The sequence below is a fragment of the Pangasianodon hypophthalmus genome, chromosome 19 (genome assembly GCF_027358585.1).
Source record: "Pangasianodon hypophthalmus isolate fPanHyp1 chromosome 19, fPanHyp1.pri, whole genome shotgun sequence".
Lineage (NCBI taxonomy): Eukaryota > Metazoa > Chordata > Actinopteri > Siluriformes > Pangasiidae > Pangasianodon > Pangasianodon hypophthalmus.
Window position 1 is genome coordinate 13,116,165 of NC_069728.1, and position 19,052 is coordinate 13,135,216.

At 37.2% G+C, this 19,052-nt stretch overlaps 1 protein-coding gene across 9 annotated transcripts in view; it reads right to left on the bottom strand.

Moving 5' to 3' along the window:
- gphnb (gephyrin b) overlaps positions 1 to 19,052 on the bottom strand; it is a 113,819-nt gene that overhangs the window by 23,727 nt on the left and 71,040 nt on the right. For 4 of the 9 annotated variants that reach the window (XM_053242183.1, XM_053242180.1, XM_053242181.1 and 1 more), the window contains 2 exons: positions 7,536 to 7,577; positions 4,183 to 4,257 (listed from right to left, as the gene is read on the bottom strand). The exons of 2 other annotated variants lie outside the window; for them this stretch is intronic. In XM_053242183.1, coding sequence (XP_053098158.1) covers positions 4,183 to 4,257; positions 7,536 to 7,577 — 117 coding nt within the window. The remainder of the gene's footprint in view (positions 1 to 4,182; positions 4,258 to 7,535; positions 7,578 to 19,052) is intronic. 3 more of the 9 variants (XM_053242185.1, XM_053242182.1, XM_053242184.1) reach the window with 2 other exon arrangements.

Sequence of the window (19,052 nt, forward strand, 5' to 3'; positions counted from 1 at the left end):
TCAGTACATTTTTAAAAAGAAAGAAAGCACTGGTGAGCTCAACAACACCGAAAGGCCTGGAAAACCACGGAAGACAACTAAGGTGGATGATTGCGGAATCCTTTCCTTGGTGAAGAAAAACCCCTTCACAACATCAACAGAAGTTGAATCAAGAATGAAGAATCAAGAGACGCCGTCATGAATGTAAATACAGAGGGTTTAACATTCAAGAACAGGAAAGCCAGATTAGACTTTGCCAGAAAACATCTAAAAAAGCCTCCCATGTTCTGAAATAAGATTCTTTGGACTGATGAAACCAAGATTAACTTGTACCAGATTGATGGGAAGAGAAAAATATGGTCAAAGAAAGGAACAGCTCATGATCCAAAGTATACCACATCATGTGTCAAACATGGTGGAGGCAGTGTTATGGCATGGGCATGTATGGCTGCCAATGGAACGGGCACACTGGTGTTTATTGATGATGTGACTGCTGACAGAAGTAACAAGATGAATTCCAAGGTGTATAGGGCTATACTCTCTGCTCACATTCAGCCGAATGCTACAATACTGATAGGACGCCTCTTCACAATGCAGGTGGATAACGACGCTAAACATACTGTGAAAGCAACTCAAGACTTTTTGAAGGCAAAGAAATGGAATATTCTTCAACGGCCAAGTCAGTAGCCTGATCTCAACCCAGTAGAGCATATTTTTCACTTACTGAAGACAAGACTGAAGGCAGAAAGACCCACAAACAAGCAGCACCTGAAGGTGGCTGCAGTGAAGGCCTGGCAATGCATCTCCAGGGAGGAAACTCAGTATTTGAGTTTTGAGAACATGGGCTCCAGACTTCAGACTTTTCATCTAAGTATTAAAATTATGGTTATATTTACAATTATGTCACTTTGTCCAAATACCTTTGAGCCCCTGAAAATGGAGGTACTTTGTCGAAAATGGCTGTAATTCCTAAATGGTAAATGCCATATTTTTGTGGAACCTCTTAAAATAAAGCTGAAAATCTACACTTTGATCACATCTTGATTGTTTTATTTCAAATCCATTGTGGTGGTGTATAAAGGCATAATCACAAAAACTCTGTCATTGTCCAAATTCTTATGGACGTGACTGTACATACACTCACAGACATATCTATGCACTTGTATACACTTGCACACATACAGCATCCTGAAATATTCACTGAAATAATGGTTATAATCTAACCTAATCAAAATAAATTTAAGCTAATATAAATATAATTAAAGCATTCATTTGACTTTTCCTAAAAATGAATGGTAGCACATATATAAACCCATATTCATAAATCTGTGTGCTCACAAACTTTAATAATGCCTCACAGAGCTCCAATGAAGTATTACTCATTCCTTAATCAATTATAAACATGCAGTATATAGTGTTACTTATTTACTGAATCATAATACTATATGAAGTACTGCACTGCTGTTATTACTGTAATGAACTATTAAAGCACCTTAAACAATCATGAATATTTAAATTGTCATTACTGAGCACTTCATGTAAAGTAACATGACAGCAGTATTTATATAGGACACACCAGTCCTCGCGGGAGCACAATGTGTCACAATTAGAGCTTACAAAGACATCAAATATTCAGTAAAAGTACATCTACATGATTTATGAACATGGGCATCATAGAAATGTTCCCCTTGCACTACATATAGTTGATCAACCAAGACATCTTTGATATCTAAAGTTTGCTTCTCTATTTTTATACTGGAGCTGTGAGACAAATGTAACTAACAAGTTATGGAAAGGTATAGCCAAAAGTTTAGTACCCTTCAGGAGCAGAGAGAGAGAGAGAGAGAGGGAGAGAGAGAGAGAGAGTCCCATCTCCCTGTGGTCTTCCTCCAAGTCCATACTTTGATCATGTGAGGTAACCAGCTGTTGTCTATAGCCTAGTGCGTCAAACTCACACTGTCATTTTAATGGCTTGTTTGAAGGTGACTACTGACTTTTGTCAAAATCAGCTACGCATATACAAATGCCCCAATTCAAAATGATTTAATCTGTACATGAAATTTTTAATCAATCACACTCTGTTTAAATCATTATTTTATGGTATTGTTTTATACAAGTTGTAACCCTGATGCTGCTCAATGGCAAGTTAAATCAATGTTTGAAGACACTAAGATTTTCTTCGTCACTGGCCTTAATGTTACATATCCACTTTGTCACTCTCTGCTCTCAACAAACTCAACAGATCTAACTGGTCCTAGCTAATCATTTCTAGGGTCAAGTCCATGGGCATAATTTTATTTGGAAAAGTGCCAGTGACAGGAATGACGACAGGGAATATAAATAAATAAGTGGGTAGGTAGGTAGACAGACAGACAGACAGACATATAGACAAGCACAGTTTTCGGCTGTCTCCCATCATCCTAGCAATGGGCCAACTATTTTAAATGCTGTGGCTAAACTGTAAATGTTGGCACCTCTGCAATATAATGACAGATTTCCAGAAGTACCATTATGAATAATGTGATCATATTGCCATACAGTATGTGGCAGAAACATCTGGGGAAAGGAAATCTGCAAAAAGCTCATGTTGAAGATGTCCAGATGTCCTCTGTGTGTTTTATCACAGTGGAGACATTTTATTGCAGAGAAACTGACACCATGATTAGGGCTTATGTGATATTTTTAGAAAGCATTTGTGTGACTTTTTGCCATAAGCTATTATGTAAAAGATTTTAATGGACTACACTTTCAAAAAGCAAGCCTGGGGTTAGTCTGAATCAGCATGGCTTTTGCCAAAGGGTGCTTTTTGCCTCATAGAGGGTCCTTTTCAGCATCTTTTTAAGTAGTGAAATGGAACACACTATGGCCTTGTGGACTTCACAGGCCCACACAAATTAGGACCACTATTTGGGACAAAAGAGGGTGTGTGAGACAGAGAACTAGAGAGAGAGAGAGAGAGAGAGAGAGAGAGAGAGAGAGAGAGAAAGACAGACAGACAAAGAGAGAGAGAGAGAGAAATGGGCAGAAAGAGAAGGAGAGGGAAAAACTCATTGACACCCACGCACAAGCACACGCACGTTAAAAGAGTGAGAGACTATGGCCAAGCAAAGCAAGGAAAAAAAATTACCAGCGAATTCTGTGTGCTGCCTATAGGGACTCATTCATTCATTCATCTTCAGTAAGTGCTTTATCCTGGTCAGGGTCATGTTAGATCTGGCGCTTATCCCAGAAACACTGGGTGCCAGGTGGGAGAATTAACCCCTTATGGGACGCCAGTCGATTGCATGGCACCATACACACATGCCCACTCATTCACAACATAATCATTCACACCTACAGGCAGGTGTTTGAGAGGTGGGAGGAAACCGACGTGAACATGAGGAGAACATGCAAAACTCCTCACAGACAGTAACCTGAGCTCAGGATCGAACCAGGGACGCTGGAGCAATATACAGTTATACACAGTTAACCAGGAGACGCTGCTACCTGCAGTGCCACCATGCCACCATCACTGTTTCATGTTCTCTTTAATTAGCAGCCATCAGCATGCTTAGCTATTAGCTGTGAAAGCTTTTCTGTGTTTAGCATTGCTGGCTGGTCTATGATTATCTGTGTTAATTTCTCTGTCTTTAAATGTGGTCATTAGACTGTGTTTAATGTTGACCTTTCTGCTAGCTGCTCAGAGGTTAGCTGTGTATAACTGTAGCTCTCTGTGTTAGTATCTGATTAGCGGTGTTAGTTGTTCTGTGGTTGCTCTGTATTCTAGAGTGTAATTTTAGTGCTAGTACCTCTGTGCGATATTTCTGTTAGCTGCTCTCTGCATTTACTTGCTTCGGCTGCGTTAAGTTACGTTAGATGTTCTGTGTCTGGTATTGCTGCTCTGTGTTTAGCTGTGCTGCTGTGTTAAGCTGTGTTAGATGCTGTGGCTAAGTAAGCTAGTTGGTGTAAAATGTCACATCCAATTATTCTGATCCTGCTCGTCCGTCATAATCTGCACGCTGTCTTGGCTTTTGTCTTCTACTTTCCTTTTATGGTCATTGTTTCCTGTTCTCATTACCTCTCACTCTTTCAGTTGATAACTGAATTAATTGCTTTGTTGTTAGCTGTTTTAGTAGAGTGATAATGTGATAATTCTGTGTATAATTTGCCCCTGGTGTGTGTATGTGTGTGTGCTAATGGAGGGAGGAGAGTGGAACTCTTTACCTGGTCCAAGGTAGAGTACCTTGACTTGAGCGTGATGACCTCATCCAGATGGGCCCTGAACTCTCTCCGCGAGGCCTGGAGGAAGCCACAGGATAGTCACTCACCCCACACACTCACATATGCGCGCACACACACATACACACTCACACACAGTCTTTCTTACGCATGCTGAACTACACAAGTACCAAAACACATATGCAGTCTGTAACACACATACACACACATGCGCGCATGCTTGCACGCACGCACGTGTGTGTACACTCGCACGCACTCACACACACACACACTCACACACACACTCACACACACACACACTCACACACACACACACACACACACTCACACACACACTCACACACACACTCACACACACACTCACACACACACTCACACACACACTCACACACACACTCACACACACACTCACACACACACTCATAGTCACACACTGGAAATGAGAAACAGAACAATTACAGCTGCACTTGGAGCCTTCAAACTGAAAAAATGAAAAAGAAAAATGAACTAAAAATGATCTTTCGGTGTGGAATAACAGTCTAGACTTTAGAAAATTGAGAATTCTCAATACTAAGAATTTGAACATGAACACATTCCTCTCAGACAATTTTATAAACATCTTCAGGTTGTAAACAGTGACACCAACCCTATTCTGAATTTTTGCCCATCATCTGCACATTTTTCTCCCACTTTCCTTTCATGGTCACTGCTTCCTGTCCACTCTTGCTAATTATAGTTTACTATATTTTAATAATACCTCATATTATACCTTATTATATCATTTGTGTATAAAGAAATGTGTGTAAATTCAATATTCTATATTCTATAGTTATATTCTGTACATGATAAACCTAATTTTTGCATAAATTAAACATTTGTGCATGGAATTTGTGTAGATTAGTGCGGCGGCCTGGGAAAACTGTGTGAATTTGTTATTTCCTACTATATAGATAGCTCTGAAAGCTACAGATTTTTGTTTTTTGCACATATTTGCACATATAAAGTTACATTTCAAATTCTGGGTACCTGCACCAGTGAAAATGGGAACAATGCATTTAAAAGATACTACTCCAATTCTCCTGAAGGACACCAACACACTGATTCCCTAAAAGCTATTTGCATTTAATATGTAATAAACACAATATAGAAATTATAAATATAACAATTTGTGGATCATTAGAAGCCATTATATTTATATCATAAACTATTAAGAATCTATAATCTCTATGTTAGTTGAAATGATCTTAACTTGTTTTAACATCATACCAAACTGACAAAGCAAGCAAACATCCCGTCTACTTCTACATTTGTGATATAATCTACACAAGGAAACAATGACAAAACATTACTAACATTTTATCAAAGAATTATAAATGCATGACAGGAACTGTGTGATCTTTTTTTATTTTTTTGTATAATAAGATCAATTCAGTAGCTAAAGACTTATAGGTTTTTGAAAAATGATCTAATGAAACAGTACTCAGTAGTGCACTCAAGCTGTTTTGGCTCTAGTGTACACTCCAAAGCATATCAGACAATGAGGCAGTGTGAATCCTTGCCCATGGCAGGTGTCTGAGAAAAAAATGAAATTGATTATGATTATGTTTGACTGACAGGTGAAACTGCTGTAGCCCTCCAGTGGATGGTAACTAGTAGAGTTTCCAATCCACACCAACGGGCATTACACACCATCATCCAAGCTGCACAGACAAGTGCAGATGAAGATGATTCAGTTTCATGTAATCAAATCTATTAAATTGTAGCATTTTAAATTAATATTGCTAATAAATACATGTTTTGCAGCAACAGGAGACCATTTGGTGTGAATACATCGTAACAGCCCTAGATTCCATGTTTATAAGCCTGTGCTATCAGAGGATACTTTCTATACTCCTCTCTACCATTTGCATTTGATGAACTTATTTATGAATTATGAACCTAAGATTCGTATCCAAATTGAACATTTTGCATATTTTGCATAAAATACATATTTTTGCATATTACATAATATACATATTTTTATATATTACATAACATATAATTTAACTTATGAACTTTTAAAAGTTTTAAAAGAATTGTGATGTTTCAAGGTAGATTCAATAAATTAAAAACATTCAGAAATACAGACATAAAAATGAATAGAAGACAAAAAGTACATTGCCAAAAACCAAAAAATAAAATGAAATGAAGAGATAAAAGATGGATAAAATCTATAATGTCCAAAAAAATTACTATAATCAAACCAAAAAATGTGGCAGTGATAACTGCATGACCTATAGAAACTAGAAACTATATCCAGAAAGGATACAAATAACACAGTTAAATTACATATTTCTTTTTAGCAGATCATGCACCACGGTACTCAGGGGGCAAGGTTGCAGGTCAGATGCAACAGAATGGAAATATGTTTAAAACAAAAAATTAAACAAAATAAATAAAACAGAACAGAGGAGAAAAAAATCTGGTGAAACGATGGAATGAAGGGGTATAACAGAAGGAAGGACTCGTGACAACACAATGGAGGGGTGTAACCGAAGGAAGAGTTGGTGACACAACAGGACAAAAGAGTGTACCTGAAGGAGGACCTGGTAACAAAGCAGAATGGAGGGATGTACCCAAAGTAAGCGCTGATGACACAACAGGTAGAGGGATGTAACAAAAAGAAGTGATGGTAACACAACAAGATAGAAGGCAGAGCTGGTGATGAAGCAGGAGGGAGGGGTGACATGGCAGGACAGAGGGATGCAACAGAAGGAAGGGCCAGTTACAGCAGGACAGAGAGGTGTATCAGAAGACCTAGTGACACACCTGGATGGAGGGGTGTAAAAAAAGTAACAGCTGGTGACACAGCAGGAAGTAGGAGTACAACAGAAGGAAGTACTCGTGAAACAAGAGGACACGTGTATAACAGAAGGAAGAGATGGCGACAGCAGGAAGTAGGAGTACAACAGAAGGAAGTACTAGTGAAACAGGACAGATGTGTGTAACAGAACACAGAGATGGTGACACACCAGGAAGTAGGGGTGTAACAGAAGGAAGTACTAGTGAAACAACAGGACAGATGTGTGTAACAGAAAAAAAGAGATGGTGACACAGCAGGAAATAGGGGTGTAACAGAAGGAAGTACCAGTGAAACAACAGAATAGAGGTGTGTGACATGAAAGAGATGGTGACAGCAGGAAGTAAGGGTGTAACAGAAGGAAGGTCTGGTGACAGAGAAGTGGTGTGACAGTAACAGGGGAATGAAACTATAAGACAGATGAGTGAAACAGCAGCCAGAGGGTTAAAACCGCATTACAGGGGCTAAAACAGGCATGCGTCGGAACATGCAGGGGTACCTCAGCAATGCTTAGGGTGGAGGAAGAGGAAGGGAGCCTCGCCTGAGTGGAAGGAAGGAGGGAGGGAGGGAAGGGAGAAAGAAGAGAAGCAATTAATCAGAGCAGCCAGCTAAGCCAAGACTGAGACAGACAGTGTCCCCTGCAGGCCTGAAGGACTAACTGACTGTACACAAGCCAAAGCAAAGTGGAGCAAAACACATTTAAACACATTCAAAGGAGGAACATCATGAAAAAATTCACTGTATGATAACCATACAACAACCATGCTATCATGGTTGTCAGTATCTTCCTAGAACTACACATTTAAAAATGAACAGTAAATGCCACACAACACTGCAGCTACAGTGTGAGGATTCAATTATTCAGTCTAAAATGGTCTTGTTAAAACACTCACAGTCTTCATCAGGTTGGGAACAATGCAGAACAATGCTTTCTCCAATTTACACCTTTTTTCCCCCCAATATAGACAACTCTGATTTAAAATCTTACAGTAAATTTAAGAGTGACATCACACATTCATGTCTTTAGTTATGTCATAATTTCTATACGATATAGCATAACGTTAACAGTATAAGATTTCTACGATAGTATTCTGGTATATCATTACAGTTTAATAGTAGAATAAACACGACAATGTGATATCCTTTCACTTGATTATCCACTGTAAGCACACAAACACATTTACACACCAATGAAGTAAATATAAAATAATAGACTCGAGAGACTCACTGATTCTGTTATTTAATCAGAAGATTATATTTGGATTGCCTAACATACTCTAACTATATAACTGAAAAGTACAGTGAGTATAGCACTGGTTATATAATATTCAGTAATTGTATGAAATACTTCTATTTATAGAGATAACAGTGTGCCATACAGTATCAGAAACCATAACAGCAAGTCTGTTTTTAGATGCTGAGGTGAATGAGTGATGATTTTGACCTGCAGTGTGGATTGTACCAAACTAAGAGCATAAAACTAAAGGGGCAATCTTCAGACTTGTGGACTATCTAACTATTAAACTCTCACTATACATTAGATCTAAGCCTGAGTAGGCGTATTCCCTGTATTAATAAATGAATAATGAATTAATATGAATGAATATGAATGAAGTGTCATTTGTCAATGTTGGCTCAGCATCAATGCCATACAAATCAAACAACAAAACATGAAACTCTATTTCCCTCAATGGAGTGTTTTAGATCAGTCCTAATATAAGGCTGTAAAAGCTTAAAACACAGCTGTGTTTTCCAATGTTTCAGAATGTTCCAAAAATGACCAGTGCAGCATTGTATTTCAGGATTTATTGGCTCTCTCAGTAGTTTTATGGCCGGTTGATTTATGGCACCGAAAGGGTAGTAAAGCATGCTCCATTCCAGGAAGCTGTTTCTGCCTCTCTCTACGCTTTAATACAGATGGCTTAGCAGGCTCTTTTCTGCCATTTTCACAGTCAACTCCATAATTACTGACAAAAACATTGTTTGAAATAAGCTTTTCAAATTACAGGAGAAATTATTATATATTATAAAATAAATATAATTATTATTAATTATTATTAATAAATGCAAAAAAACTGTCATTCTTGGATTTTATTTCTTAATTGCTCTGAGTCCTAATAAACTATTGTTACCTTTGTTCATGTCCTATTCTCCAGCGATGTAAATATGAGGTTGCATGTGTGTAAAATCATCCATTACCATAGAAAAATCAAACAGCTCTCAACATAAGGATCAGGTAACAGATATAGAAAATACACTAACACCTATTAATCATAATCAGAACCAGAATAAGTTGAACAGTTATTAATTATACAAAAATGTTCAAAATCTACTGTTAAATGCCACTTTCATAAAAAATAAACTGTTTGGAAGAACTGTAAGAAAGATGACCTTGTTGACACCATCACCCAAAATACAGCACCTGAACTTCAAGAAGCATCATTAGAACTACAGTTTAGCTCATGTGGTGTAGTCAGATGGGACTAAAATCACTTTTTTGGTGATGAGCACCATCAGCAATTTTGGAGAAAAATGGTAATCTATAAAAGAAAAAGCAAAAAATACACTGTTGAAGCTTTGATATTTTGGGCTATTTTGCAGCTAGAGAAAAAGGGGCACTTGTGATGATTGATGAATTTATAAATTCTATCAGGTACCACATACCTGGATATTTTAGACAAAACCTGCCTTTAATTAATCTTTCGAAAAGACAATGACCGCCAAACATGCGTGCATCTAAATGAAAAAGAAATAGTTGTGGGGTCACAAAATCAACGCTTTGCAAAGGCCATTTTTGAATCCTACTGAAACCTGTGGCCTGAATTGAAGATGGCAGGCCACATGTAAAAACATAAGAATATGAAGGGACTTGAAATGTTTTACATGGAAGAAAATAGTGCCAATTATTTTGATATCTCTGTTTTGCAGAAAAAAAACACACTATTTAAGAAGATGTCAGAAAAAAAAAACACTGTGTTAAAATAGAACTATATAGTGAGCTCACATGTTTATGCTCAAAATATCCCTACATAATATCACCCTACATAAAATTCTGTTAATTGCAGTTTGAATGGTAGGCCAGTTACACAGGATTTGATAGATCAGGATCTACCACCACTACTCCTAGGTTTCATTTGAGATGAGGCATAGTAAGGTAGGCATAGTAAGGACAGCTGTTTTCTAAAGTTTCTTATTTTGAACAAATCTGAAGACAGGAACACATCTATCCTTCACAAAGCTCTAATTCAGTTCAGAAAACATGGAGGACAGAATGAAATCATTCTTCAGGATCCGAACTGGGAAAAATTTATTGTTATGGTATTTCATACAAAATGTAGTATTTTTAAAATAAAATTGCAGTATTTGCCCTGATAGTTCTGTACTTCTGGTCAAGTATGAAAGCTATTTTATACCAGGGTGCTGTTCAAAAACCTCATCCCCACTCTGTCTGAAAATTCTGGTCTTGGGTCAGCTCAGAGTGCCCCTTGGGATGTATTCAGAGTCGGTGCCTTAACACCAAAAGTTTCATCAATATTTACCTGGGGAAAGTTACTCGTGTTCAGACTCAGGTTATGCATATGCTTTAGTTGATTTCCTGTGCTCCCCAATCAGATTATGCAAATCACCTACTGTACATGTAGTTCACACCTCTGAGGTTGCCAGATCTTTCTTGAGTAGAAGAGTCCAAGACAGGGTTTTTTAATAGCATCTAGACAAGCTCCCAAGCACTCGCCTTTAAGCCAAAAAAAATTGGGGGTTAAAATTAAGGTGGATCCAAGAAGCAGATGGCGTTTTCTTTCATGTCAAATGTAATACAATGTAAAAGCAAAGGACAAGTTAAAAAAAATATCTATATAACTAAAAATAACATTTATATATATACAAACTAATACAATGATGTGTTAATGAAAAGATGCCAAGCACTGAAATCTAATAGTGTAGTATACTGGTTTTGCTGCATGAATGGTTAGGGGTCCAAGCACAGTGGTGGAAATGCTTAAATCTAATATATCTATCAGAAAAATTGTAAATAAGCAAGTTACTTAAATCACACCATTGATCAGTGCAAAAGACAAGTAAGGAAATGCTAAATTTAAAAATACATGAATGAAATGACATTAAGAACAATATGAACAATAAATGAATGTAGCCATAATGACTCATTTTGTAAAGAACAAAAAAAAAAATGAAACACACACAGTGGCAGTGATGTATAAAATAAATGTGTAGTTTGGAAGGTATTTGTATTTATAACCCTGGCAAAATAACCATCTGAACACTGCGTAACTCACACATCAGAAGGAAACACACTAGCAGCATTTAGGTTCATAGACTTAGCAATGGTACTAGGATGTCTATACCAACTTGAAGCCTGAATGTTCGTGACTCAGAGACTGTAAAACACCTGGACTAAAGAAGGCTAATCTGGATCGTAAGACCGAAGGCTACGTCTGACCTACATGCAAAAATGACTCATGCACCAATAACATCAGCCTCTTCAAAGCTGTTCCTGTTATAGATATTACACACACGTCCAGGTCCTGTACAGATCACAGTACTGGCTTATACAAGCAGTCTGAACATGATAATTATGAAATACTGTGCAGAAGTCCTGAGAGGTCATCACTGTTGCAGGTTGATAAGAGGACATCTAAAGATGGGACAATTACTCAATTTGTCACAACACCCTTTAAAGGATCTATTTTAGCCTGGAAATCATGAAATTAACAGCATAGATAACAAGTAAACACTCTATACCTAGCTGTAATTTGTAATTTCAATAAAAATAAAACAACTTTTGTTCTCTTGCAACAAGAAAATAGTCATGATGTTGCAACAAGAAAATAGTCATGATGATCTCATGAACAAGACAGAAAAATGTACATGGCATACCTTAACTTTTGTAAAAATGTCTTTAAAGGCCATCATAAAGCCACCATAAATCAGAAGTGAACCATAAATGAGTAGGACGTTTGTCGCCCAGATCTGTAAAAATGCTTCAGAGCTTTTACACCATGAACACACTGACTGTGGAATCGGCTCAACCACTCACACGCAAGCTGTTCATCTGGAACCGTCTCAAACAGTCGCTACCTTCTTCCGCTGAAACAAAACACTGATCACTCATTTACTGCACCAAATGTTACTCCCTGAGATTTTAAGCAATTCAGGCCACACTCACATTTTGTTTAGGGTCTCAGGGACTTGCTGCAGAGATTTCCTCTGGAACTGCTGGATAAACACCAGCAACTCACAGCAACTTAATGATAAATAGAGTTTATTCACAGGTGTGATGGTACGGGACTCAGCAAAGTATTTTAATGGGCCGAACTTGAGCATGTGGAAAATACTGTAGCAGAGCTACTGCTCGGATTCTGTACAAGACTCTCAGTTGCAGCTTATCAAGTCACTGGCATTTATATAAATTATGTAGCTGAAGAAACTCATCGGACAAGAGACTAGTGACTGAAAGAGACATCAGGTCAGAAAGAGTAGAATTTTTACAGACCTTCACATGTTTTTTTAATTTTTTTTTTATTTATCATTTCTGGTATGATTAGAGAAGTAACGAAATGGCTTGTTTAAAAAAGTCAAGTTGTCCATGAAACAAGATCTTTAAAAATGAATAGACAGGGATGTGTGTGTTTATTCTCTGCTTCAAGTTCAAAACAGATGTCTGTGGCACTGGTCGAAAGTGGTAATGTGAAGTAAATACAAGAACAAAAGCCCTCAAACTGATTGCTCTTTTTTATAGCCATGAACTAATCATTAATGGTTAAGCATTAAAAGTTAACTGTTTTCACTATTCAATCATCTTAGTTACTTATCCGGACCTTTGAAAGCAAGGTCAAAGATCCTCATAAATTTCCGTTAAATGTCCCTGATGTAGAGCCTCATCTAGTGGAAATCTTTATACAGTAGTGATCAAATGCATTCTGATGTAAAAGAGAAAGGCCAGGTTGCTGAATTATCTCAGATGGAAATTGCTCTTCCACAAAATGGTGAAATGGTGAATCATTTGGCCAATCACAACGACGCATTCTAATTTTATAAAAACTGCCAAGAAACACCAAAGCATTTTGAGCTTTAATTCTCGGGCTTTTATTAAAAATGATAAACAAGGCACTCCTAAGAGACTGTAAAACTAAATTACAGCTGAGTGCAAAAATCAGGACAAGATGAGGAAAGACAAATTTAATCAGTAACAAAAGATGATCAGACAGATAAAAATATTAAGATTATGGTGGTAAAAAAATGTACATCAGTTAATACCCACCTTTTGTCTTTATAACTACTTTTGACCCTTAGTGTTGTTATATTTGTGTTAGAATTTTTGTATATTATTTTTAATATACAAAGTATATTTGTATATGATACTGTATGTATACCATTAGGAGAGTTCTTTTTTCCTTTAGAGAAATTGTTAAACTGAGGTACACTTTTCTTTTCGCTAACTAGAAATCATTTTTACACTCAACTGTAACTGAGACTGTTTTGTACATACTCGGCTTGGCTGGATTTGTATTTTTTTGTGCTCTCTCTGGAGTTAACCATTAAATATCATTTTAGAGTTTAGGAGCATTTTAAGGACTATGAAAAAAACACCTCATTACCTAAGAACTTGGTTATGGTGCCTTCAGGACAAACCCATAAGCACAACACAATGAAAAATGATATATAGAGAGAAAAAGAATGAGAGAAAAATAGAAATGCTATAATCTGCCTTTACATAACACTCCATCCACCCTCTGCAGAAACCAAGTGGCAGCATGACATGCGCTTGCACACATGTGCGCACACACACACACACACACACACACACACACACACACACACACACACACACATATATACGCGCCCGCCCATAAAATAGCATACAAACATGCATACTTATAGATAGAGAACAGAAGGATAATATCTTGTAGATTTTAATATGTATGAAGAGAAATTGTATACACACACATACATGTGCGTGCACACACGCACACACACACACACACACACACACACACGCACACACGCACAGGAAAATGAACCCAATGTGGGGAAAATAATGGACTTACCATCTTCTACACCCGCAGAATGAGCTCAGTCACACACATACACTCACTGTTACGGACAATCTGACAGAGTGTGTGAGAGAGGAAGAGAGAGAGTGGAGGGACGAGAGAGGAGGAGAGAAGGAGCATAAGAATAGATGAAGATTGGACAGAGGCAGAGAAAGTGGGAGGAGGGAAAGAGAGAGAGAGGGAGTCTCTCTCTCCCTGTAATCTTCATCCATTCTTGTGCGCCATCTATTTCTCTCTCTCTCTCTCTCTCTCTCTTTCTCTCTCTCTATCCAAGCAAGTGAGCAGATGAATGATAGTAAGAAATAAAATGCAGTGAGAGAGTATAAGGAGAAAGGGAGAGATGGAATGTGCAATAAAACAATGAGAACACACACACACACAATCACACACACTGCTTACTCAACCACACAGCTCACTGAGAAAGTACTCATGTTAGAGTGTGACTGCATGCCTGCTAGCACTTGACACACACACACACACATTCATCTTTGCACACTGCCAAAACAGAATTTGTATACTGGTGTAGTTTTTAGGATTGTAGAGATGGATGAAAAGAGGAATGGACTGATGGATGGGTGGATGGAAGAACTGATGGATGGATAAATGAATGGATGGAAGGATTAATGGGTGGAAGGATTAATGGGTGGAGGAAAGAATGGATGCATGGATGAGAAAATGGAAGAATGGATGGATGAATGGTGGGAAGGATGGCTGGACAGATGAACAGATGGAACAATGGATGGATGGAGGGATGAATGGTGGGATGGATGGGTATTTGGCTGAATTGATGGGTGAATGGATGGATTGTTAGATGGATGGAAGGATGGATGGACCGATAGAACATTACTAATCTAATCATCACTAGCTGTTCATCTCAATTACAACTGAAGACAATTCAATTCAGTTCTATAATTTCCAACTTTATTTTAGTTACATTCATGATTTGACATCTTTCCCCTTGTGAATTTTAAACAATTCTATATCCCACAACTTTATATCCCACACAAATCAATAGAACAAGCTGTGGTGTTATTTTTCACTCAGCCGTCTCTCTGATCAAGACATTACACCTTTTATGCTAATTTATTCATATAAAACAAATATAATGCCACGTACAACTGAACAGATGGAAAGACGGGTATTTTTGTACTGATTTGCTTATATAAAAACTAATATGATATCACAGAGAAGTAAGTGAACAAAAAAAGAGAGAAAGAACCTAAAATTCAAAGACTATTCATTTGAAATTCAATGGAATTTTCTGTGATTGTATATTTTGCTTTGCATGATATTATATATTTTGCATGTATATTTTGCTTTGCAAGATTATCACTTTTGCCACTTCCCTTTTCCAGATTATCTTTCCTTCACTCCATCCTCCAGTTCCACGCTCCCCTTCGCTATTACTTTTACTCCCTCAGACAATTTCAGTAATGCTTTATTGATGAGAATGTCACAAATCACATTATAGCCCGTGAACAAATAGTTCAAGTAACTAAGAGAACAGTTCCATTCTCTACTCTAACTTGTAAATATGGACTCCCTCTGCTCTAATTTTTAAATATTAGTTTGTGTGGATTAATGATGTCATGTGAGACAGGTATGTGAAGATTTGGCCATGGATTTACAGAAAGTAAAATTTTGTGTAAGATAGACTACATTAGCTTCATAGCTCTAATAGTGATAAAGAAGCAAATATCAGAATGTACAAAATATCACAAACAGGATGTGCACATTGGGTCATATTCAGAATTGGGTTAGGTGCACGTGGTGAGGATTTACACTATATGGTCAAAGGTTTGTGGACACCTGACCATCATTCCCATATGTGGGCCTTCCCTAAACTGTTGTCACCAAGTTGGAAGCACACAATTGTATAGGATGACCTGCACAAAACTCAACCCCACTGAACACCTTTGGGATGAACTCTGGGATGAACTTGAACACTGACTGCACCCCAGGCCTCCTCACCCAACATCAGTGCCTGACCTCACTAATGTTCTTGTGGCTAAATGGACAAATCCCCACAGCCACGCTCCAAAATCTAGTGGAAAGCCTTCCTACAAGAGTGGAGGTTATTACAGCAAAGAGGCTTTAAATCTGGACTGGGATGTTCAAATAGCACATGCGGGTGTGACAATCAGGTGTCCACATACTTTTGGCCATATAGTGTAATAGGAAAATTGGAAGAAAAAAAAAAAATCTTTGCAAGTGAAAATAATAATTAAAAAAATTATAGCGTTTATTCTTTCCAAGAATACATGCTCACACTTGAATTATATTTGGTTTAGTGTAATCTTATAAGTGGAAATACTAAATAGATTTTGCTAAGATGTCTTTTTTGCAGTGTACTTAAAGTGAGCTGTAAGCAGGTGAGTGTGTGGTTAGCTTATCCTTTAAACTGTGGTCATGTTTTCTTTAATTTGACAAAATAAAGAATCAAAAGTGTCATAAAGTAGCCTACGGTTTCGTGATCTCGATTTAGTAGCCTGAATTCAGGTTAGTGTGTTAGAAATCCTGGTATTTATCTACCTAGACTCACATCAAATGATTTCACATACTTCGCCCACTGATTACATTATATGTAAGGATGAAGCCCAGATAGATACAGGCCAGATTTTCAGACTATAGCACGCTGAAACAAGGAAAGGGCGGGGGGTTTATATATAACCTGAATGGAAACTTTCGGGATTCTTTCAACAATTCAAAAATAAAACTTCTAAATACCCCAGAGACTGTTTTTGCCTGACTGAGGTGTAAGAGTCAGTGTGTGGATACAGAGATGATGTGAGAGAGATGGGAATCGATTGTGTGAACAAATTATACAAAGAGATTGTGTGCAAAATACTGGACAGAAAAATATCGCGAGAGAATAGAAGAAACACACATTTGTGTCTACAGACACATTTCCACTGCAGGAACCTTTTCTTTAATAAAATCATTGTCAAATTCTGTATATTGAATGCAGTAAATGTTCAGGATTCTTGACAAATTTATGGTTGATCACTGTCTGAAAACAATATAATCGCAACATGAGAAATGCAATGTAATAAACTCACACCACAATAAATCATTTTGTCTTCTGAAAATTCATAAGACATTATATCCATAATATATTATCATTATTTATGAAAATGCATTGCACTTCATGGGAAAGTCTATTATGCATAATGAATTGTTAATATAATGCATTCTACATAATTTTACTGACATGTTTTATGTTTAGTTATAAACACACTGAGACCTGTCCTTTCTTTCTTTCTTTTTCTTTCTTTCTTTAATTTTCAACATTTCTAAAACTCACCATCTTTTCATAACCTATTTATATGTCTAATAATAGGTTGTAACAATTTATAGATTGTATTTGTGAGCTTGGTGTAAAGTGAGACATATTTAAAAATGAATATTAAACCTACAGCATTTACAATATTACATTTCTCACAGTTGAATCAAGTCACTACTTATGTTAACAATTCATAATGCACAGTAAACACTTATCTTTAATGTAATCCATTTTCATAAATAATAATAACAATATGTATAGTGCCATTTTATACATACATGGCCTTCACTATTTTTTGCAAGTAGGTTTTATCAAATTTCTTGCTCTTTCATTTAGGTTTTAAAATTTGCTTAAAAGGTAGACTAGAAACCTCCTAATATTTATAAAAAAAAAAAAAAAAAAAAAAAAAAAAAGCAATAAATAACAACAATTCAGGCTTAAGTCGCTGAAATGTCACTGTAATTTTGCCCCATGCTGAAAAGATAAATGTCATGCAGTTCTGCACTTCTTTTACTGGCAACCCACGCTACATCAGTCCTTTTTCCCCCAGACTTTAACACACAAGTTTGTAACTGCTCAGTGAGCACACACACATACAATCTCATATCTGTGAGCTTTGTAATAGACTGTACTGATCATGAACTCCACTTATCCAACTCAGAATGTAAAGCACTCAGAAGGGGAAGTGCTGAACATTTTAGAAATACTAAAGCAGGCGATAAACAGCGATGGGTAATAATGGACTTATCACACTGTATGAGATGGAGGAAAAAAACTTGTCCAAATTTTATAACAGACTGTGCGACAAAGATGAACCTTAACAGATGAAGGTTAATGGCCTTGCTCAAAGATGCAACAGTGCTCCCAAGTGGCACAACAGAAAAATGTTTGCCCTATCATCTGGAGATTTAGAGTTCAAATCCTGACAATGAAACAGCTATCTGTGGCCAGGAGTCCAAGAGTGCATGCTCTTTGGGAGGCAGGAATGGCATACTATCTCCTCTGTCAATTACAGCAACACTAGACAATCGTGGGTGTCTCTGAGCTCGTGTATGTGGAAGAGGGCAGACTTTCCTCCAAGTGGTCTTACACTGTCCTGTGGCACTGCATGAGCAGCAGTTTGCACCTTGCACCTTCACTCTGCCCAGAAAAAAAGTGGCAGCTTGGCAGCCTATCGATGGCTTTTAGATGAGCATTGTGGCAGCAGCCTCATTTGGAGACATTAATAAAAATTTGTGACACTACCAAAACTTTGTCTTCAGCTGTGTTTGGTCATAATGGCACTAAATCGGCCACTGGTGAGTACGTCACATTATGTCTTCTAAGATCTCTGTTGTAAATTCACTACCAAAGAACTCTTTTATGAGGTGCGATTTTTGTCTGCGACAGCAATATTGGGCAGGAAATCATAAAGTGTAAGGCTGACTTTAGAAAAAAATCTAGTGCTTGGAATAGAGATATTTAAAATATACTGGATATCACAAATAAGATTATAATTCTTTTTTTATTTGATGCATCACTTTGTTGCCTGTTTGTGTGAACTCAGCATTAATGGTTGTGTTACTGTATTTTATTGTGCAGTTACTCTTTTACTATGAACTACAAGCTTGGTGCAACACGAATCATGAAATAGCTTGTTTTATGCTTTAACACACACTTTGCT